Raw genomic sequence first — 23251 nt, 5'->3', positions numbered from 1 at the left:
CATAACTAATTAATTCTTCTTAATCTTCTTGTGGCTGCTCCCAATAGGGGTGGCCACAGTGGATCATCCGACTCCATACTAATCTGACCTCTACATCTGCCTCTTTCAAACCAACTACCTGCACGTCTTCCATCACCACATCCATAAACCTCCTACTTGGTCTTCCCCTTTTCCTCCTTCCTGGTGGCTCCATCCTCAGCAGTCTCTACCGATATACCCCATGTCCCTCCTCTGCACATGTCCAAACCATCTTAATCGTGCCTCCCTCACCTTGTCTCCAAAAACGTCCTACATGCCCTGTCTCTCTAATAAACTCATTTCTAATCCTGTCCATCCTCGTCACTCCCAATGAAAATCTTAACATCTTCAGCTTTGCTACCTCCAGCTTTGCCTCCTGTCTTTTTCCTGTCCCTTTCACTCTTGCAGATACCCTTCTTTTGCCCAGTTGACCCCATGTACTTAAACTCCTCCACCTTCACCACCTCTTCACCCTGCAACTGCACCACTCCACTGCCCTCCCTCTCATTTACACACATGTACTATGTCTTACTCCTACTGACTTTCATTCCCCTTCTTTCCAGCGTGTACCTCCACCTCTCCAGGCTCTTCTCAACCTGCTCCCAACTCTCACAACAAATCACAATATCATCCGCAAATATAGTCCATGGAGACTCCTGTCTGACCTCGTCTGTCAACCTGTCCATCACCACTGCAAACAGGAAAGGGCTCAGAGCCGACCCTTGATTCAGTCCAACCTCCACCTTGAACCAGGCTGTCGTTCCTACTGCACACTTCACTGCTGTCACACTGTCCTCATACATGTCCTGCCCCACCCTCACATACTTCTTTAACACACCTGACTTCCCCATACAATACCACAACTCCTCTCTCTGCACCCTGTCGTCTCTAAATCCACAAACACACAGTGCAACTCTTCTCTATACTTCTCCATCAACATTCCCAAAGGAAATATTGCGTCCTCAGTGCTCTTTCTCTGCATGAAACCATACTGTTGCTCACAGATGGTCACCTCTTCTCTCAGCCTGGCTTCCACTACTCTTTCCCATAACTTCATGGTGTGACTGATAAATCTTTTCTCCTGTAGTTACTGCAAGTCTGCACATCTTCCTTATTTTTAAAAACCGGTACAAGCACACTCCTTCTCCATTCCTCAGGCATTGTCTCACCCTCCAAAATCTTGTTTAACAATCTGGTTAAAAACTCCACTGCCATCTTTTCTAAACATCTTCACGCTTCTACTGGTATGTCATCTGGTCCAGCCGACTTTCCACTCTTCATCCTCTTAATCGACTGTTCCCACTTCCTCCTTACAAATCCTATCCACTTCCTGCTTCACCAACTCTACACCAAGGAACCTTCTCTCTCTCTCTCATTTTCCTCATTCATCAGCTGCTCAAAAAATTCCCTCCATCTCTTCAAAACACTCTCCTCACTAGTCAACACATTTCCATCTCCATCCTTTTTTGCTCTAATCTGTAGCACATCCTTCCCAGCTCGGTCCCTCTGCCTGGCCAATCAGTACAAATCCGTTTCTCCTTCCTTAGTGTGCGACTCCTCAAACAGCTCCTCATATGCCTTTTCCTTTGCTTTTGCCACATCCCTCTTCACCTGCTGCTGAAACTCCTTGTACTCCTGCCTACTTTTCTCATCTCTCTGCCGATCCCAATTCTGTTCCGCCAACCTGTTTCTCCTTATGATCGGACAAACTTTCATTTCATGTCTAAATCTAAGAAGTGTCAAAAAACAATGATTGTATGAAGATCGTACAATGCAATCTGGTCCATGTACATCATGCTTATTTATTTATTTATTTTTTATTTTTTATTTTTTTTATTTATCAGAAAGCTAATTATGTAATAGGTACATTTATATGCCTTATTTATAGTTTCTTGCAATCTTATTTTTTTGAGTGAGTTATTTGGTTGTGTGGTACTCTTGACAACTCGAATGTAAAATAACTGATCAACCATCAGCACATAATCAGTGTCAAGTGGGCATTTGTTCCTGAGAAAAGATAGATAAAAGTGGCTTCTACTTCCAGGTTTTCTTGTTCCGAATATTGTGCACTTTAGGGCATTGATCATAGTTGGCATTGTGAGATATTGACCATTAAACTTTGTGTGATTAAACAACTAGAAAATGAACAAGTAGGTAATTTCTCTTTTTTTTTGTTTATGCTCAGAAACAATAAAAAAAATTTGTGTGTGTGTTTTCAAAATTAACCCCGCCAGCGCAACCGATATCCTATTGTTCTCAGGTGTTAATGTTTAGCAATAAATTAAATGAAAAGGGACAAGAATAACCATGACTAACTATACATCATTCTAAAGGTCCACACCTCAAGCAGCGATTTCAGATCACTGTTTTTTAATAAAAAACGTATACCGAATGTATTTGCTGAATGTGTGTAAGCAGTAGCTCGTGCTAACTGGACTTTGTTTACAAAAAAAAAAAAAAAAAAAAAACAATGGAAAAAATGGACAGTCAAAAAAGTTGTTTTATCTGAGATTTACACAAAGCAGCAATGTGGAAAATATTCTTGGGGGCGGAGTAACAACAGAGACATGGAGATCTACATGTGGATGGAAAATCTGAGCCTATTTTACATCTGTAAGTTACAATACATCTCCCTTTACAGTTTAATACAATTTTATAGGTTTTATTGCCTGTTTGTTTTAATAAGAGAAATGCTTGAAAAGTGTGTGTGTGTGTGTAGTTGGGATTGGAATGGCCAGACATCAATATGAATGGTCATTACTGTAAAGCAATAGCTTGTCTGGCTACCTGCCCATCAATATGAATGCCAAATCAATATCAATAGCCAAACATGTATAACAAAAGCCTTTAATGGTCAGCCATTCATTTCTATGCAGACTGTATGAATAGAGTATGAATGGCCACCTGAGTTTAACAGGTGGCTCTCAAACAGGGGGAGAGAGAAAAGTATCAGACATAGTCTCAGTTAAATGTTTGTAGAAATCTCATGTCATGAACATCTTCATAAATTTTGAAATCTAAACTCAGGAGACATGTGGCTTTCAACCCAGTACTTTTCCGGATTGCTCCAGGACTAATTTCATGTATTTATAAATGAAATAAAAATAATGTTCAATGCAGGATTTCTTTTTCTATAACATCTTTTTGAGCAATATTACCTCTAAATAATGGACAGTAAAGCTCAAAATGTCTTCTTTTTTAAAGATATTTATATTGTGCATGAAGCCCACGTTTATCAGAAAGTGTTAACATTTAAAGTTAGGTAGGGCATTTCAGATATGAGTCCCAAAATCTGTGGCAAGGCTAACGGAATTAATCACTTTGTTTAACAATTACTGTATTTTTCCGGACTATAAGCCGCTACTTTTTTTCCCCACGCTTTGAACCCCGCGGCTTAAACAATGAAGTGGCTAATTTATGGATTTTTCCTGGGTTTTTCTCGGTTTCACAAGCTTCATGCTGCCAAAAAACTGAGCCCCAAAACATTAGACTAATAAAATTGCTGAACGGGTTCAGGTGAACCAATGAAACTGTTTATATTAAATCAGATGTGCTCCCACTGAATCGGGCCGCACCTGCCTCTCACTCGGACTGTCTACAGGAACAACGAATCATTCGTCAAGCTGAAAACAACCGGGCATGAAAAAAAACACTTCACCTGTGTTCTGAGCTGCACGGCATCGGAAGAAAAGCTTCACCGATGGTGATTTTTAAACGCACGACGATGCCAAAAGATAAACTCTCGAGAGAAATAGTTGTGAAAGGAAGGAGGAAGACAGTGAACAATGACTTTCTTGGTAGGCTACTGTTTAGATACAAGCCGTGTTACAGTCTTTCATTAAAGCCTGTGTAAAGTTCATTAGTTTATTTAGTTCTTTAGTTAGTTCATTCAAACCCATGCTGCCGGTTCCCCGCTTTCGGCTGAGGGAAGCATCATTTGCTTAGTTGATGACGTATTGCTCGGTCGCTCTCGTTGTTCAGTGCAGCAAAAACATAACTTTTTTTAGCGTTATTTATTTTTATTTCACTAGAAATCTTAAAAAATGTCTCCCAAGAAAATCAGTGATGATGTGAAAACGAAAGTAAATAGAATTACCATGGAAACCGAGGCGGTTACAAGCGTGGTGCGCGTCTTACACTCGCAATCAACCACTACCACATGGGGTTAGGGTTAAATTATGTTTACATTACTGTAATTTGCGGTGTATTTGTTTGTTAAAATAGGCTACAAATACTTTTTAAGCGCAGAAATAAGCGATCGAATGAGGTTTCGGAATGGATTAAATCGCTTTTACATTAATTCCTATGGGGAAAATCAGTTCGAACATACGAGCAATTTTCAAGAACAAATTATGCTTGTCCAACGGGGTTTTACTGTATTTGGGTGCGCTTAATAGTCCGGAAATAACGGTAAATCACTTTGTTTAACAATTGCGCAAAAAAGAATGAATGAATACACACAACTGTATCTATCTATTTTAAGGCTGAAATGATATCTCGAGTAACTCGAATGCAAAAATGCATCGAGGCAAATAATTTGATAACTAAAAGTCCATTTAACTACACACTGTGCAGCAGTGTTTTTCCCCAATATGGGACATTAACAAGGACCACCACTTGTTCCGCCATTTAGAAGTTTGCCTTGTTTCAACGTTATACTGGCAATTTCTACTTTTTTTCTTGCAATTCCAATTTCTTTCCTCGCAATTCTTTTTTTAGTCAGTCAGGCAGCGTCACTCCCTCTGTAGTGGCAGAAAGTTTTAAACATTGAAAATGGAATAGGCTGAAATCAATAGAATCGCATGGTATCAAATGAAGCCTCCAATCCCTGGAGAGAAGCAAAACCCATATAAAATAAAGCAAACTTTATTTTATGTGGCAGAAATGGGCTTTCATACATCACAGAAGATGCTACAGAATGAAAAATAGAGAAACGGAAAGAAAACAGTGAGGGGTGAGAATATTCAGGCCAAAGAAATGACAAAGTTTACAAAGTTTGGGAATATTTCAAACTAAAACATAGAAAACACCATACAGTATGTTTGAATTTTTTTTGTCATTAAAAATGTATTTGTATTTTTTTATTTTTAAAATGTCTTTCATTTTTATTTTTTTTATATGATTTTATAATTTTTGTAATAAATGGGTTTAGTTTTTACAAATATTCTTGTATGCAATTTCAGGAATAAAAATCTAATTTTTTCTAAAAAGAAAACAAATGACGTTTATTTTAAGAGACCCGTCTTATTTTCTCTTGTATATTTAGTATTGCTCTTTAATAAAGAAAAAGTACTTCATATCCGATTACTCAATTAATCGACGGAATAATCAATTACTTGATTACTAAAATAATTGTTAACTGCAGTGTAAATCTATTTTTATGCTTTTTTTTTTTTTAAAGCTTTATTCTGGAATAAATTGTTAGCCAGCAAGATGCATTTTATTTGAATATTTTTCCCTTTTATCACTAGCTAGGCTTTTGCTATTTTTATTTTCCCCTCTAACATTAGCTTTATTTATTTATTTTTTTATTTATTTAGACTGGGTTTCAGGATAGTTTCCAAACTCATACTGTATATACTGTATATCCAAACTCTATATATGTTCTCTTGTGTTTATAGATAAACATAATTAGGTAGCAGGGATGATAATGTGGGGAAATGCTGGTGATTTTATAGCCTTCTTTGTAATATTATTGCTAATATTATTGCTAGCAGCGGTATTAATACTAATTTTATGCGGAAAACAATGTGTAAAAAACACTAAGACAGGCAGATATTTCTTATGTTTTACTGCATCATAAAAGTTTCACTTGTGTTTGTCGCTTGCCACAGACGTCAAAATTGCAGCTCTGAATTGCACATTGTCAAAGAGCAGCTTCACAGATCTCAGTGACTACATTTAAATTCCTCGTGAGAAGGCTAGCGGAAAGAATAGAAAGGAAAAACGCCATCAAACAAAATAAGGCAGAGGGCCTTGAGAGGAAAATAGTGCAATTCTGAGTCACAAAGTGAATAGACAATGTTCACATGCATTTATGTTTAAGAAATTTGTGTCCTAACCTGATCCTGCAGGGACATGACAGGATTGTTCTTGGTGGTATTGATATGCAGAACATGGTATCGGTTCTTGGCACAAAGGTCGTAGGCAATGTTTGTGAAGGACGTGCTGCCAGTTTTGGGTACCCGGTTGTAAATGATGAGCAAATCATCAATCTCTGCAAGCGCAGGGGATTCACGAACTGCGGCATGATTCTGCTTCTGCTCCACCTCACGCAGCTCCAATCTGGCCATAGTCCGCTCTGAGGAGAGAGAGAAAGAAAGATCCATTAAAAACAGGACTTGTAGTACTACACTCCTAGTGATTTTAATGTTAAAATAATTCTCTCAGTGCAGCTGCAAGGGTTCTTACAGTCAGGTTTTTTCACACTTCCCAAAAACCTACTAGTGGGTGGATTAGTGGTATTAAACTGCATCTAGGTGTAAAGGAGTGTATGCGTGTGTGTGGGAATGTGAGTGTGTGTGTGTGTGTGTGAGTCAGTGAGTCAGTGAGTCAGTGAGTCAGTGAGTCAGTGAGTGAGTGAGTGAGTGAGTGAGTGAGTGAGTGAGTGAGTGAGTGAGTGAGAGATGGCCTTTGCTAGATGGGTGACAGGTAGGATTGAGGTGAGGCAGGAATACAGTACACCCGGGATTGAGAGCATCCCAGGCCTCTTGGGGTTGATAAGAAAGATTCTCACAATTGATGACCACAATATAGTGAAATGCCTTCCCAGTTATCAAATGGGATGCTTAAAAAGAAATGGCATTGAGATTAATCACATGATTGTCATGAGTTAACTCGCAATTAAAAGCACTTTTTCATCTGTTCTAAATGTACTTTAAATTAATAATCTTTTCAATATGGGCATGGACAAATAAAGATGATTTATACAAATGTACCGTATTTTCCGGACTATAAGCCGCTACTTTTTTTCCAAGCTTTCAACCCCGCGGCTTAAACAATGAAGCGGCTTATTTTTCCTGGGTTTTTCCCGGTTTCACAAGCTTCAAGTCAAAAAACTGAGCCCCATAACATTAGACTAATGAAATTGCCGAACGGGTTCAGGGGAACCAATGAAATTCTTTATATTAAATCAGATGCGCTCCCACTGAATCAGGCCACACCATATCATAAATATGGATGAGGTTCCTCTGACGTTTGACCTGCCGCTCACTCGGACTGTCGACAGGAAATGTAAATCATTCGCCACGATGAAAACAACCGGGCATGAAAAAACGCACTTCACCTGTGTTCTGAGCTGCACAGCATCGGGAGAAAAGCTGCACCGATGGTGATTTTTAAACGCACGACGATGCCAAAAGATAAACTCCCAAGAGAAATTGTTGTGAAATGAAGGAGGAAGACTTTCTTGGTAGGCTACTGTTTAGATACAAGCCATGTAACAGGCACTGTCTTTCATTAAAGCCTGTGTACAGTTCATTAGTTTCAGTGTAGACAGCGGCTTATTTATGTTCAAAATAAAAATCTTTGTAAAATTCAGTGGGTGCGGCTTATATTTGGGTGCGCTTAATAGTCCGGAAATTACGGTATGTTTATTTGTGAACCCATACTCAACAGAGAGCATAAAGGCTAAATATTCTTGTAAATATTATTGTGTACTACTTACACATATGTGCTTTCACAGAAATAAGTTTAGCCTACTCAGTTGATGAACTTACATAGATTGATTCTATGGCTTGCAGCCGTTTTAAATCTATATCTCTCTGCGTTTTTGGGAGTAACAGTGGTAAGGTTGATTTCAAATGTGCTTCATGAATAAAATTTGATATGATTTATTCTACAGAGAGAACAAAACAAGCAGCACCGTTATAAAGTGTAACTGGTGAGAGCTCACTGGCTCGGTCTATTAATGTTTCGTTTTGCTTAACATGATTTATAGGGGATCTGAGATTATGTAGGACAGAAGAAAGAAATAAAAAAGGAGAGAAAAAAAAAAAAAGAAAAGAAAAGCCAGAACTTAAAATAGGGTACAAATGGGAACAGGGGAAGAGAACAGGTAAATGTAAGAACACAAGCATTAGAGAGTGGATGAGAGCATGAGAACACAGGCTATACATTACCTCCAAGAGGCTGTAGGTATTTTAAAGACTTTTTCCCTGAGGCATGTGCACCCACTGCTTTAAAGAAACCTTAATCAGAGAGCAGTGGTGAGATGAAAAGCAACATTAATGGAAAAGGAATGAGTGGAAATCAAGCAGCCGGAATTAAATATAGACCAGAAGCCTCTGCAGTGGGTAATAACACCAGCATTTCGCTGTAAGAACCTCAATGCTTAGCAAGAACATGTTTTAAAAAAAGAAATGTTTAATATATTTTTTTATAAAATGGTACATTAGGCCTTTAGAAAGGTAAATATGTGTAATATTTCTTCACTGGTCAAGTCTGTTGGTGATGTTTTGAGTTGTGGTAGTTTCTGCTTATCATATAATTTAATGGAGAAATGGCAGCCGTGTTTCCAAAATGTCAGTTCACTCACACATACACAAGCACACACACCTACACTTTTATGAAAAGGGAGAGTAAAGAGAGCGAAATTCTGACATGGTTCGCTGATGATTCATCATGCCTAATTTTGTCTCTAATGACATACTTAAATCAAGCCCAAATTAAGTAGTCCCATTAGGTGCAATTAAATCCTTTAAACATCGTTTCTCTCAAATTAATGGGCCTAATACAGCATATTTGCATCATTCCTGGATTTAGTAGTCCACTGCTGCCTTTTACAAGCATTTACATTTATAGCATTTGGCAGACGCGCTTATCCAGAGCAACTCTAAAAACTGTTAATGTGTCTATCACTAAGAGTGTGTGACCACTCAAGCGCTGGTCGAGGAATTGAATGAAGAAAGTGCATCTCACATATTTCTGGAAACAGGCTAATTTTTACTGAATGGAAAATTTGTTGATGAAGCCATCTTTGCTCTTCTCTAGACACGGATTAGACTGTGCATCACTAATAAACGCCTGTTAAGTAATTAAATGTGAATATATAGTGCCTGTTAAAAAAGTTTAGAAATGCCTTTATTGTTTCGGAGAGACACATGCATGTTCCTATTGTTTGTATGCAACGAACAAGGAACCCCAAACAATATGTTTGTTTTAATGTTTGAACAATATCAAATATATATAAATGCACAGATGTTTAATTATATTTAGATTAGATTTTTCAATGAAAAAATTAAAATGTGGTTGTGAGGCAGCCTGGTTTCATCATCTCTCCTGTTCTCCATCTTACATAAGCTCTTCTGTTAGAGTCAAAAATGTCAAATATTGACTCATATCAAGTCGTTTATTTCTATAGCGCTTTTCACAACAGACATTGTCTCAAAGCAGCTTCACAGAAATTACCAGTTAAGGTGAACAATGTGTATTTATCCCTGATGAGCAGCCATGGTGACTGTGGCAAGGAAAAACTCCCTTAGATGTTATGAGGAAGAAACCTTGAGCAGAATCAGACTCAAAAGTGGAACCCATCCTCATTTGGGACTCACCTGTCCATAGAACTTTCTTTCCAGTCGTCCACTGTCCAATTCTATATTTTTTTTGTCTTTTGCGTAGTTTGTTGCATATAAACAATCTCAAAAAGAATAAAAGACTAGGAGTTTCCAAACTTTTGAACACAGAATGCACATTTTATATAGAATAGCTTTCCATGGAGAGATAATAATCAACTAAAAACTGGTTTGCATCCCTAAGTGTGTTCTAGATGTATCTGAATCAGTGAGATATTTAAGCTTTGTTTTCATTAGAAATCTTTACTGAAAACTGTTTTAGTTTAATGATACAAGAAATAAGGAAACTCCATCCAAGAAGCTAAAGAAGCTAATAGACAGAGGCCACCAGGATCATCTATTCTGAACAGGCAGCCATTGCTCCTGCTCTCTAGTGTAAGATATAAATTAGTCAATGAAGTTTAGATTCTAAAAGAACCTTCCTGTTTTAAAGGGTTTTAAGGCAGAATGAGAGCATTAGGATGTACAGAAAAGTGAACTTTTCCAAAGGGAAAATAACCTGCATGTACATGAAATGAGTAAACAGTGTAAAGCTAATAATTTTTATCGTTAGACATTGACAAAGACATTTTTTTTTTCCTTTTTTAAGTGTTTCATTGCATAAATTCCAAACTTAAAGTTCCCATGACATGCCTTGAAACATGCATCATTATTCAATTTGAATGCAAGTGAGACCTAATGGATGACAAATATTTGTATGTAATTATTGTCTATATGAATGGCTGTGAGAAGAGATACTAGCATTATTTTATATGCTTTGGTGGTGAAGTTCACCTACCACCCTCAGTCTGGTGTGGGTTTGGTCAGAGTCCTCTGATTATCACCAACGTCTCAAAAACATGCCTAAACCTAGGTGTGAATTAATGTGTGTGCATGGTCCCTAGTGAAGGACATGCTTGCAGGATGGGCTCAGGATCCACCAAAAGATGGATGAATGAAATGCGTAAAAGTATAGTCTGATATTATTAACAGTTACAAAATCTGTAAGACCATAAAACCAATGTTGGACCTAGTGGAAACATTCATATTAGTCAAGGCCTACTCTGGATGACTGGGTTTTTTTATGTACTGTACAACACAAAACAAAAACAGGACACCTCTAAGGCTCTCTATGGGAACATAACCTAATAAATTATGAGAAGGCTGTGTGAAGGCAGAGAGGTGTAAACCATATGTGCAGTATATTAATGAACATGTGCATGCACAAGCGCCACAAAATACGATAACGGCCCACTCCAATCATCTGTTTGTATCATTTTCCGCTCGTTTCCTCGCTCCCACCCAATCCAGCAATTACCCCAAGCTCAGGCTGATAACACTCTCATCCGTCTTCTGCAGCGGTGCATAAAATAACCCACTTCAAATATTGATCAGACCTTAACAAGCCTCAATACATCAGTCTCAGTCCCTCATGCGTGCCAAAGCCTGAGGTGACGGTATAGAGTCCCGGCCCCGGTGGAGGCGAGGAAGAAAGGCAGATGAAAGGAGGGAGCGAAGGAGCGTGGGAGTGTGTTTATCCTGTGGAGGTGAAGACAGACGGCTCAGGTTGCTCTCTCGACGGGGGAATGACGCTGGTTCAGTGTTGCCACTGCAAGGAGACTCTTTCCCTCCTTCTCTGTCTCTGTCCATTTCTTTGTGTATTCCTGACTGCTCCATCTTTTTCCATCTTACTTTGTTTCACACTGCTTAGAGCAAAAAAGGTTGCCCCGCTCTCTAAATAAATCACAGAGAAGAATTGTGTGTGGGTGTACTACTGGGTGAGATTGCTTAATTAGCCTCTCTCTCTCCATCTCTCTTTTACTCTCTTTAAAACCCAAACTCATTTGCAGGTGATTAAGCCTTCGATGATGATGTTGAGGAGACAAGGCCTAATTAAGAGTGCGGTTTGTGTGTTTTGGCTTTAAGCACAGTCCTGTGGGAGTTAATTAGCCTAAAGGCTTAAGAAGGTTTTCTCTCTGAATATGTAAAATAGTCCAGATTTTGCCTCACAATGCATAACACAATGTCCAGATATTACGTTCATTCAATCAGAAGGCAACGATGAAAATGTGTTAAACAAAATACAACGATATAAATATGAAATGATGTAGTATAGCAGCCGTATCCTCTAAAGGTACCAATTACACTGGGTAGCATTTCACAGATTATCAAATCATAAATTCATAAAACTCCCTTCCCCCAAACACACACACACACACACACACACACACACACACCCTTCTGCCCACCCACCAACAAGAAAAGTGGAAGCCCCACTGTGCTGCCTTTTTCCCATGTTTTGGTTGCTAAGAAACCTAAATGAGCAAGCTAAAAATTGGTAGCTATTATAACTAGCCAACCATGCATCATGTGCATTAGATGAAACTAATGAAAATAAATGGAATTCCTGCATTCATTTATACAGCAATACTACACATTACCATAAAATTCTTACGAGGCTTTTGATCAACCCAATTCCACATTTAGTCTACATTTGCTGCTATAATAACCTCCACTCTTCTGGGAAGAGATCCTTCTGCATTTCGGAGAAGGACTGTGGAGACTTGTGCTCATTCAGCCACAAGGGCGCTAGTAAAGTCAAGTCAAGTCAAGTCAAGTTTATTTGTATAGCGCTTTTCACAACAGACATTGTCTCAAAGCAGCTTTACACAAATCAACAGTTAAGGTGAATGGTGTGCATTTGACCCTGATGAGCAAGCCTCATGATGGCGACTGTGGCAAGGAAAAACTCCCATAGATGTTATGAGGAAGAAACCTTGAGAGAAACCAGACTCAAAAGGGGAACCCATCCTCATTTCGGTCAGCATTTCAAATCTTCCCAAAGTGTTCAGTAGGGTTGAGGTCTAGAGCTGGTCAATTCAAGATCTTCCACTCCAAAACATGTTTGTGATTGCTTTTCGTTCTAGAAAAGGTTTAGGTCTCCTAGTTCAGGAGTGGGGTAAACTTCATGCTACTACATCCAGAGACATCCTATACAATTATGTGCCTCAAAATTTATGGTAAACATTTGGTAAAAGAACAACTATATTGCATGCACTCATGCTCCTCACAGGGAGCACTGACCTTCATAAGTCAGTGTGCCAAAACACATCATTCTGTGTACACTGGTATCTGTGTAACTGGTGTGATTCTGACCAGGTGTGCACCCTGTTAATGAGAGCTCGGTGACGTGAGTTTCTAGCAGAAAACATGATCTCAGGTGTGTATGTATGTAAGTATGTATGTATGAATGAATGAATGAATGAATGCATGCATGCATGCATGCATGCATGCATGTACCATATTTTCCCAACTATTAAGTGCACCCAAATATAAGCCACACCCACTGAATTTTACAAAGATTTTTATTTTGAACATAAATTAAGCCGCACCTGTCTACATTGAAACTAATGAACTTCACACAGGCTTTACGAAAGACAGTGTCTGTGACATGGCTTGTATCTAAACAGTAGCCTACCAAGAAAGTCATTGTTCACTGTCTTCCTCCTTCCTTTCACAACTATTTATCTCGGGAGTTTTTCTTTTGGCATCGCCATGCGTTTAAAAATCACCATCGGTGAAGCTTTTCTCCTGATGCCGTGCAGCTCAGAACACAGGTGAAGTGCGTGTTTTCATGCCCGGTTGTTTTCAGCGTGACGAATGATTCACATTTCCTGTAGACAGTCCGAGTGAGCGGCAGGTCAAACGTCAGAGGAACCTCATCCATATTAATGATGTGGTGCGGCCCGATTCAGTGGGAGCACATCTGATTTAATATAAAGAATTTCATTGGTTCACCCGAATCCGTTCCGCAATTTCATTGGTCTAATGTTATGGGGCTCAGTTTTTGGCATGAAGCTTGTGAAACCGGGAAAAACCCAGGAAAAATCCATTGTTGTTTAAGCCAAGGGGTTCAAAGAGTGGGGAGAAAAGTAGCGGCTTATAGTCTGGAAAATACGGTATATGTGTATGTATAAACTAATAAATCTTTTATTACACACAATACTGAGGTACTATTGACATTTAGTCAGCTCTCATCCACCTATTCCATCAATTCAAAAAAGCCCTCCACGGGGTTCCAGTAAATCATTCTCAGCACAGCAGCTGGTTGACCGATTTCATAACACAGTTCAAATTTATATGCGCAATTTGTTTCTCAGACGTGCCAGGAGACGCTGTAAAAATTAATAGCTAAGGATCAGGAATGTAAAATGTTTATAAAGTAGTTCCTACAGTATTTTCATCGCAATCAATAACACTGCCATTTTACACTATACAGTTAAACAGTATTAAGCTTGCTAAAAGGATGTTCAGTATAAGCAGAGTGTGAATAAGAGTTCTGTGAGGATTACAACAGCATGTCTCGGGTTATAAATTCATGGTATCCAGGTGAGATTATCAACTGAAGCAAGGGCGAGGGCACCCACAATAGCAGCAAGAGGAAAATCCTCAAAGGAACCATAGCTAATCCAACACCACAGTCCGTATATGTAGCCATAACACCAGCTCAGCAGAGAATATAGCCAAGAGCAGATTATGAGAGGATGAATCATTCAATTATAATACACATAACTGGAGCAGATAAATAGAGTGATTTCTCCTCAGTGTTCTAGATATTTATTATTAATCGTATGTGCTTGAGAATTTCCAGAAAACATTCTAAACAGATATTATGCACAATAAAACACAAACACATGACACTTAACATCTACTGTATGTTTGAGGTCCAAATTATCTGGCAGTCATGGGGCCTAGCAGCACTGCTGAACACTGAAATGGTTTTACTTGGGTAAGATGAAAAGAACGTAGGGAAGTAAAAGATACTGCTGTCAGAAACTGACATTCTCTTCCCAATTTGGTCTTGCCAATGCCCACCCACTAGCTAGCTCATCCCAGCCACCAGCCCGCAAATGAGAGGCGAATGCGTGCTTTTTTAAGAGCGCCCAAAACCAACCTCCACATCTTATTAAACTAGTGCTCATGCTATGCTAACACAGGGCAGCGTAACATGCTGAGAAAATTGCTATCAGGTTTTATAAAGGTTCTTCGCTACCACAGCCTCATCCTGCTTGAACAACAGCTAACAAAAGCACAGTATAGCATTAAAGAGCTGCTATTTATACAGTGCAGACTCTTAATCCACCTCATGCTCCATGAGAATGCTTAATCACAAATTCATTACTTGGAATCATATCATGCCTTGCTGAGTCTGTTGATAGACTGTACAGTTGCTGTACAGAGGCAGGTTTTCTTTTAGACACATTGTTGTATGAAATTACATTAGTAGCAAACGTATTGAATGTAACTTTTCAAAAAAACAAAACAAATATATGTCATTAGAAATGAAAAACTACATTGTTGCAGAGTGCGGTTTTTCCTTTTTTCTAAAGTTTCCAAGTTTTCTTTTCACTTGCCATGATTTGTAAATATGCTGTTTTCGCTTTTCAGTTACGCTCTGCAAGTTTACATTTGCCATTTTGGAATCTTTCATGAGGGTGGGCTTAACAGCACTAACTCTCATTGGCTAGTGAGATTTAGGTCGACTCTGGTCAATTTTGTGGCTGAATTCTGGCAAGCAAGATGAGAAACTTTGGGGTTTACTGTCTATAACATCATTTGACATCTCAACTTATTACAACTACTTTAATGTTGGATAATTAGTATAAATGTAACATATTAGGGGAGGGGGCAGTCTGTGGGGGGGAAAACAAAAAACATTTGATTACTTCACAGTCCTGCTTTGATAGAGTTGTTGGGCAGTTGGATAGTTATTTGCTGTAGCCAAATTAATTTAGATTGCAAACACATCCTAGCTGTCAACACTGGGCATGATGCACTGCACTGGAGTCAACTGTGTTCTGACAATAATACTGTCAAAACAATATATATTGTGGTTGAGGTGGAAAAACATGATTCAGTTCAGATATGAAAGTGAAAATGCAATAATGAAAATAATAACAATACAATTTGTTGGGTATAACACAGTATGGTAATCTCATATCTTTGTAACAGAATTACAAATAGTTGCTGTACTCAAAGCTACCGAAGTTTCTAACTGATTATCGTACAAATTACAAACGTAAAAAATGAGTGCATTCTATAAGAATATTGTTATTCTTATGGGAATATACTTGCAAAGTTTTTGCAATGAAACCTCGATCCTAACTTTGCTTCGCTGCATCTTCTTAATCTTCTTGCTAATCTTCTTAAGTGCTTAGCATTTCAGTAGTGCACAAAACCTCGCATCATGTTAGATGAGATGCAAAAGGAGTATCTAAATGAGATATAATCTAATCAAAGCATGGAGCTGTTAAAGACATCAACACAAGTTTACGATTAGTGCCAAGAAACAACAGCCTAAATGTTATACTGGATAATTCGGGTAAACTAGAAACACTACTGACAAAGAGGTCAGGATCTGCATGAGAAAATGCATTTGTTTGTGTTTTGCATGTAGCATTTGCTTGTTTTAATACACAGAAAAAACCTTTAAATGTAGCATGCTAACAAAAGAGGCATGTGAAGATTCATACTGACACACCATTGTCCGAATCAGTGTTTCCTCGTGGCATTGCAGCCACCATAATGCATCTTTACAATCTGGCCAGTGTCACTGTAATTGAGAGAAGAGAGAGAATGTGTGTGTGTGTGTGTGTGTGTGTGTGTGTGTGTGTGTGTGTGTGTGTGTGTGTGTGTGTGTGTGTGTGTGAGTGAGTGAGTGAGTGAGTGAGTGAGAACTAGCCTCTCTATGAAATCATTGGGATTCTAACTTTCAATTTCTCTGTCCAAAAGTCTATAAAGAGTCCTTTCTGATCTTAGGGACCACCAGAAGAACCAGAGTCCTGGGGAGAGTGTAAGTATGTGTGTGTGTGTGTGTGTGTGTGTGTGTGTGTGTGTGTGTGTGTGTGTGTGTGTGTGTGTGTGTGTGCGTGTGTGAGAACAGATAAGCTCTGTGAGAAATGAAGTGGAGAGACCACATTTCTTTAAATGCACTGAACAGCAGATTGTAGCGACATGATCTGAAGGCAGTGTAATTTATTTAGGGATTTACTGGTGATGCCAATAAAATGTGAGGTTATGAAACTATGATCCAGAGATTTAGTATCTTTCAGAAAACGTAAAAGGTTAAAATCAGATGGAGTTGCGATAAATAGTGCTTTTTGTGAGATTCACAACTTTGAAGAATATGGAGCTGAAGATTATTCAGTGATTGGAAATGCTATGAGCAGAGGTTCGAGGAATAATGCTGTTGTAAGCTTTTCGGCTTTTAAGACATTTTTAAGATTTCATCTTCACCAAATGGAACTGGTGACAACGTCTTCAGAGAACGGCAAAATAGTGTCATTTTGTTCTTTGTCTCAACCAGTGTGGCTGCAGATTAGCAAAGAAAGCTCCTATGGGATCTCTTTATGATATTGTTGCTAAGCTAACTAGTTCAACGCAAATTCAATGAATATATATACACATGGTAGTCAGGCTAAAGCATCTGAATACTAATCCAGGAAATGGAGATTTCAAAACAGGCATACATGAATGATGAGCAAATAGACACCTTATCTTATGATTGGTTCTACATGGTGGCCAATATTTGTTTATTGTGACTACAGCTTCAACATAGGGTTATTACTGTTTGAACTGGTATCACACACACAGTGTGTGTAGTCTTTCCCATTAATAGTATAATTTGTCATTTTATTTTACATAAAAAAGTCGTTTAAAAAAATAGATACAGACAAGTTACTCACACATTTAGAAACAATAGAGAGCCCTAAATCTGTGTGACAGCATCACTACCTACAAAACGTTTCGAGATTCTTCTGGTTTCTCTAGTTTTTAAAAACATGGTCGGACTGCCTATGCTAAACTGTGCATGAGTGTGTAAATGAATGTGTGTGTATTCCCACCTTGCAAATTTTTTAACACAGTATCTGTATCTACACTGACCCTACAGGACAAAGTCAAATGAAATATATAAATTAATGAACACATTTTTATTCATATACATCAGTATATAGTGTGTGTTTGTGTGTGTATAGACTGCATATATTCTTTCAGCTTTAAAAAAAAAAAAAAACAATAACTGTGTAAATTTCAGATTGTTAAATTTCGTAGTTAAAAGTTTTGTTGACTGTGTCCTTCATTTTCCAAAATGCATGTATATGTAAGTCATGTACTGATACTAGACCTGGGCAAATGTTTTTTTTTCTTTTCTTCCATTAATTCGAATTTACGTTTTAAGACTTTAAGACTTTTTTTAAATCAAGGAATTTTTTAAATCGAGGAATCGCAAACATAAAAATGTTGCCGCACACATCCAACCAGATACATTGTCATTGCACCAATGGCAGAATAATTAAGAAACAATATTGTCTGACCACATACCTGATTAACCGCTTACATACGAGAGCATTCTATGAAGGAATGTAATGTAGAAATAGTATCTAACATTTCCTCTGTGGTTTGAAAATGGTTCAGATTTCAGAGGACAGACTTTTGTCAATTGCAAAATATGCCGAAAGTCGGTTACCACCGGTAGTGGCAGCACCACTAATTTATTCCAGCATTTGTGACACCAAGCTGAGATAATGTTTACATTGGTTGAAATGGGTATTTTCTTGCTTAGTGTTTAGAAATATTTTATGTTCAATTCAAACTGCACAATATTTGCTTTTATATTCATAATTTGTTTTACATTTATTTTCACCATATTGATTACTTTTTTGAATTTACGCCATACCGACTAGAAATACATTGTTCCTTATACAGATGGCTTTTCAATTTACTAAGAAAAGAGAATTTTAACTACAACATGACTGAAGTTTGTTTTGAGTTGACTAGATACACATGGGGAAAAAAAATCTAAATCAAAATTGTGAATCAGTCCAACAATCTGAAGGAAGAAAGAAAGAAAAAAAAAACATTTACATTTTTTGCCCTATCACCCAGCCCTAACTGATACTAATGACTCTTTATTTAATGAAATGCAAGCAGATTCATCACTGCTCTGTCACAGCTGTTGTGGGAGGGGAAAGGTCAGGAAAGAGGCTGGTCCCTCACATCAACACTGCACTAGCATGCTCATCTGATGAGCCAATAATGCAGGCCAGCAGCTCACACTGAGCAGAGCAGCTCGACTGAAGACTGATTGATCATGCGGAACAGCCCGGCTGCCTTTATAATGTCCCGTTTTTCAGCCAGGCCTCCCACATTCAGCTCGCTGTAAGGGATGAGACGAGTTTTACCAGCACGCCAAAACAACAATTGCCTTGAATGACAGTGCATGCATACGCACCAGAAAATGAGGATAAGTGTGATCTATTTAGTCTTTGCCAGCTTACTCCTCCCCTCAGACCGAAGAACGCTTTTAAAAAGCGGCACGCTGTGACAACACTGTGTTTTCACGAGCTTTTAATGTGAATGGCTGGTTCCTGCTGATACAAATTACTCAAAATGACACTGACAAAAGCAATATAATTTAAATTTAAGCAATTTGAGCTAAGCCTCAACACTCCATCCGATACACACTTCCATTTCTATAAACTTCAGACATTTGATGGAACTAAAATTTGGCTAGATGAACCCCACATGCCCAGGATTTCATTTCCAACATTTAGACAGACACACTGTAGCAAGATACAGTAATATAAATGACATAAGATAAAAATTTTGATAAAATGGAGAAAAAAAAAGAGACATATTTGCACGTTTGCAAATAGATTACTTTGCAAGAGTTCTAATGTTGGTAAGCTAGAATTTTCCAGTGAAAGCAACTGTTTCTTTGCTCTAATCACAGAGGAAAAGTCACATTTCTAGTTTAGAAACCCTGCAAATTTAAGGATAAAACCCTGTAATTCTGAGCCTTGTGTAGGGGAAATTGTCTTTTATTTGGGGGGAAAAATTCCAAGAAAAAACGTCTGAGATTCAACCTTGACTCAAACCATGTTTGACCTGAATACAGTTCTAGCCCATTGTATAGTCTTGCATCCTGTTCCTCTGCTGTGCCCTTAACTCAACCCTTTCATCATCTATTTGTGAGCTGTCCCTTCTATAAAGCTTGATGGAGCAATTTAGCTTTGTCCCTTATTACCTATTACAAAGTGATTGAAAACGGCGTATACTTCTTGATCGCGCTCATAAAAGTAAAATCTGTTCGTCACAGAGACCAGGTGCGTGGCGTTTGAACGCGTACGGCCCGCCGACTTCAAATGACTTCCCCTAACATCAGGCAATAAAAATCAGTGACGACTAGCAGAACGGGCATAGGAAAATCGTTCGAGATGATCGACGTCCTCCGAGTGTGATTTAGAGAGACAAACAAGACAGGTGGCTAAAGGATGAGAGATGTAAGCGTGAAGGGCAAAAATAGCGGATGTTCGGAGCGGGGCTAAATAGAGCAAAAAAACAACTCGAGGCACAGCGCCCAGGCACAGGAGAATGCAGGAAGAGAAGTAAACAAGCACAGACAAATGCATCAGCATTGCTCTTTCTGCATCTCCTCAATCAGTTCACATTACATTCATGATTTTGTCTAATACACTATTGCTATGTAGTGGAAATATGGAGGAATTTAGTAATCTTAACAACCTGTCCTGATGACCGGACTCATTTCATTTACTTACATCTAAGTTTTCATTTCATCGTTGTGTCCAGCTGCTGAGCTGCACTTAAGAATAATTTAAGTAAATCCTCAAGACAAAACTAAGCTTCACAACACAATCACTAATTAAAAGCAGGCTTTCAGATAAACTACAGTAAAATCTTTCTTGCCCACTAATGACCAAACTCCAGGTGCTTGTTTATTCATTTCAAGAAAAGGCAGTACGATTTTGCCTCGGAAGTCTTCTAATCTCCAATGCTACCCCAATATTTAAATAACAAACAAATACAAATAATTTTTTTTGTGGGTCTTGGCACAAAATACAAAAGATTTCACTTCTCTGTTTAAAAATTGTGATGCTTTCCCTTGCAAATAATTTCTCTGGAGGAGAAAAAAAAAAGACATGCAGCGCATTTACGCACAATGAGTTCAAACAGAAGTTTTACAAGACATAGAACTGACCTGTCAGAAATAGAGCTTTTGGATCGCTGTAGAGGGAGGCATCTTCAAAATAGCGATTGTAAACAGTTTGTAAGAAGTCCTCTTTTTTCATATGTATGTTTATTCATACAATCACTTCGAAGAATAGTGGCACTGTTCAGGTAACATTATCACATCACAGCTCCAGGATCCCTTGTCCTTGTGTTTTTTTTTCATGCTCTCCAACAGATTTCTCATCAATCTGACCAGCGTAATGCAGTTACTGAAGATGAATGATTGAATAAACTCATTACTCATGTATTCCACTCGCTTTCTCTCCCTCTCGCAGTCAACATCTGATAACCTTCTCCATACTGATTTAAATCTTTCAGGCTGCCTGGCATGTTTCGTTTAGTATAAATCAAAATCAATTTTTCAAAACATCTTTAAATGTTTCCATGGCCTTTGTGTGAGTGACAATAACCTGCGAATGTGTAACTGATTGCAGCCTGTCATCGCTTTTCCCACCATGTCACCTCAAATCCCATTTTTTTCCTTATATAATCACAAACGTTTTTATTAAGTAGATATTACACACTACGTGTTTCTATTTAAGACACCATGATTTTCTTTTTTATCTGTACATGAAAAGGAAATTAAAATGAACACAGCATGTCATATTGTGTTTTCATTTCATCTCTGAGCTGTATGCAGCAGTTCCAAACATCAGGCCATATAAGGCCCACTTTTCATTTCCCATGATCATGCAATTGGACTGTAGAATAGTCTGATCTCCCGCTTCTGCCTTTCTTCCCAGATCCTGCCAAATCCTCCCTTCCCAATTAAAACTCACCCCGGCGCATTTTAAATGCCAATCTCGCTGGCCCTGAGTTACCCAAATCTAGCAGGCAAAGGCTTCTCAGAGCCTTGCCAACCCCTACCATGTTCTAACTTAAGATCAGACAAGACTTAACTAATGCTTGTTCCCAATTAGAGAGCATGACGTATCCTGCTGCCTAGTCAAAGAAAACCTCTCTGCTTAATGAAATTACAGCCGTGAGCCCAGCGGGTTTAAAAATAAAAAAAGGCCAGAGACAAAGGCAGTCATAAGAATCTTCACAACTATCCACTCCAGAGTACTTACTTAGCAAATTCAGAATATAAAAAAAAATAAAAAAAAAGTAAAAAAAATTTTATGTTACTGTTGTTAATGGGAATTGCTTACCCTGAGCTTTGCATGCAACTGGACCTTCACGAAATCTACTTTGCAAAATCTTGCCTTATACACTGTTTATTTGAACAACATGGCTACAATGTTTTTCGTAGGAAAAATTTATTATATGAAGTTATAGCAACAGCAGTTCAATAGTAACAGCAGTTCAATAGTCTGAAGTCAAATCTACATAGCTACAGTAAAGGTCTCTTGCCATTCTGGACTCCTAACAGTGAAGAGAGTTCTAGACATACAGTACACCAATTTTAACAACATCCTATGGAGCAATCAATGCTTCAAACTATAAGGCTAACAAAATATACCAAAACTTATATCTGTCAAATGATATCTATATATACTTAAATATTAATTTAAATATACCTATTTAAAATGTTCCATAGTAGGGGTCACCAAATGATGACATTTGATGTGGATGTGGACCCTAAAATAATCCCAGTGTCAAAAAACACTGTAGCAGAAGCATACGCTTAGAAATTTATATCTAGATATACTGTATACCCATCTTGTAAAATTCTCTGAAGAAGCCAGTCTGCTGTAGCTTGTAGCTTGTCTAACAGTAAGAAGTTGTATAGATTATTTAGTCGAAGACTGAAGAAGTCATCAGAAGTTAAAGTTTTGATAGAAATAATAAAGCTTTCAGAAACACATTGACAGAAACTTTTACATGTAATCCCCGGCAAGTTCAATCTGCAAGTAGGTAAATGCGAAAATTAACTATGAGATCATTTTCTTTTATTGAACACACACACACACACACACACACACACACGTGTGTGAGGTGGGGCTTCTTGTGGATTGTATAAAACAGCCATGTACAGGTGCATACCCGTACAGCTGTACACATGTTCATGGCTGATTTAGAGCTAAACAAAAAAAGTCATGTGGTAAAATTTAGTTAAAAACAAAACATAACCAATTCATATTGTCACATGTATCTTAGATTTAGCCACAAGAATCATTAGTGGTTAAACATATGGAACAAAGGAAACTTTATGTTACTTATCAGCTTGCTTACAGTGCTTGCTTATTCACAAATAAGTATGCAAACATTTCTTACAAAACCCTCATAAAACTTTGCTAAATACTAGAGTTTACTTTGTATAACAGTGAAAAAAAAGTATCAGAAATCGTGGGAAACAATAAAGCCTTGAAGCATCAAGAATTGATATGCTGTAGCTGTGATTACTTATCACTCAGATTTACAGGACACATATTATACTAAGCCACACAGTAAGATATTAGGAGCTTCCAAAGGAAAAGATTAAGAGACACTCTCCCCTTTAACTACCCAGAGGGCACTCGGATACAGTGCCAGAGACCGCTCTGAAGACACTGCCATAAGGAGTCAGTAATGCATACGCTCCTGTCGCATTGAGCGACGCAATTGAACGATCGTGTTTTTGCTTAAAGGGTGGTCTTAAAAAATACAGA

The 23251-nt window shown here is 38.1% G+C and overlaps 1 protein-coding gene across 1 annotated transcript in view; it reads right to left on the bottom strand.

Annotated features, from left to right (window-relative positions):
* The window catches only part of hs2st1b (heparan sulfate 2-O-sulfotransferase 1b), a 106256-nt gene that overhangs the window by 12943 nt on the left and 70062 nt on the right, over window positions 1-23251 (bottom strand). Inside the window, exon 2 of the mRNA XM_083569911.1 lies at window positions 6081-6319. Coding sequence (XP_083426037.1) covers window positions 6081-6319 — 239 coding nt within the window. The remainder of the gene's footprint in view (window positions 1-6080; window positions 6320-23251) is intronic.

The sequence above is a fragment of the Silurus aristotelis genome (genome assembly GCF_946808225.1).
Source record: "Silurus aristotelis genome assembly, chromosome: 2".
Taxonomy (NCBI): domain Eukaryota; kingdom Metazoa; phylum Chordata; class Actinopteri; order Siluriformes; family Siluridae; genus Silurus; species Silurus aristotelis.
This window is presented reverse-complemented; position numbering and strand designations above follow the sequence as displayed.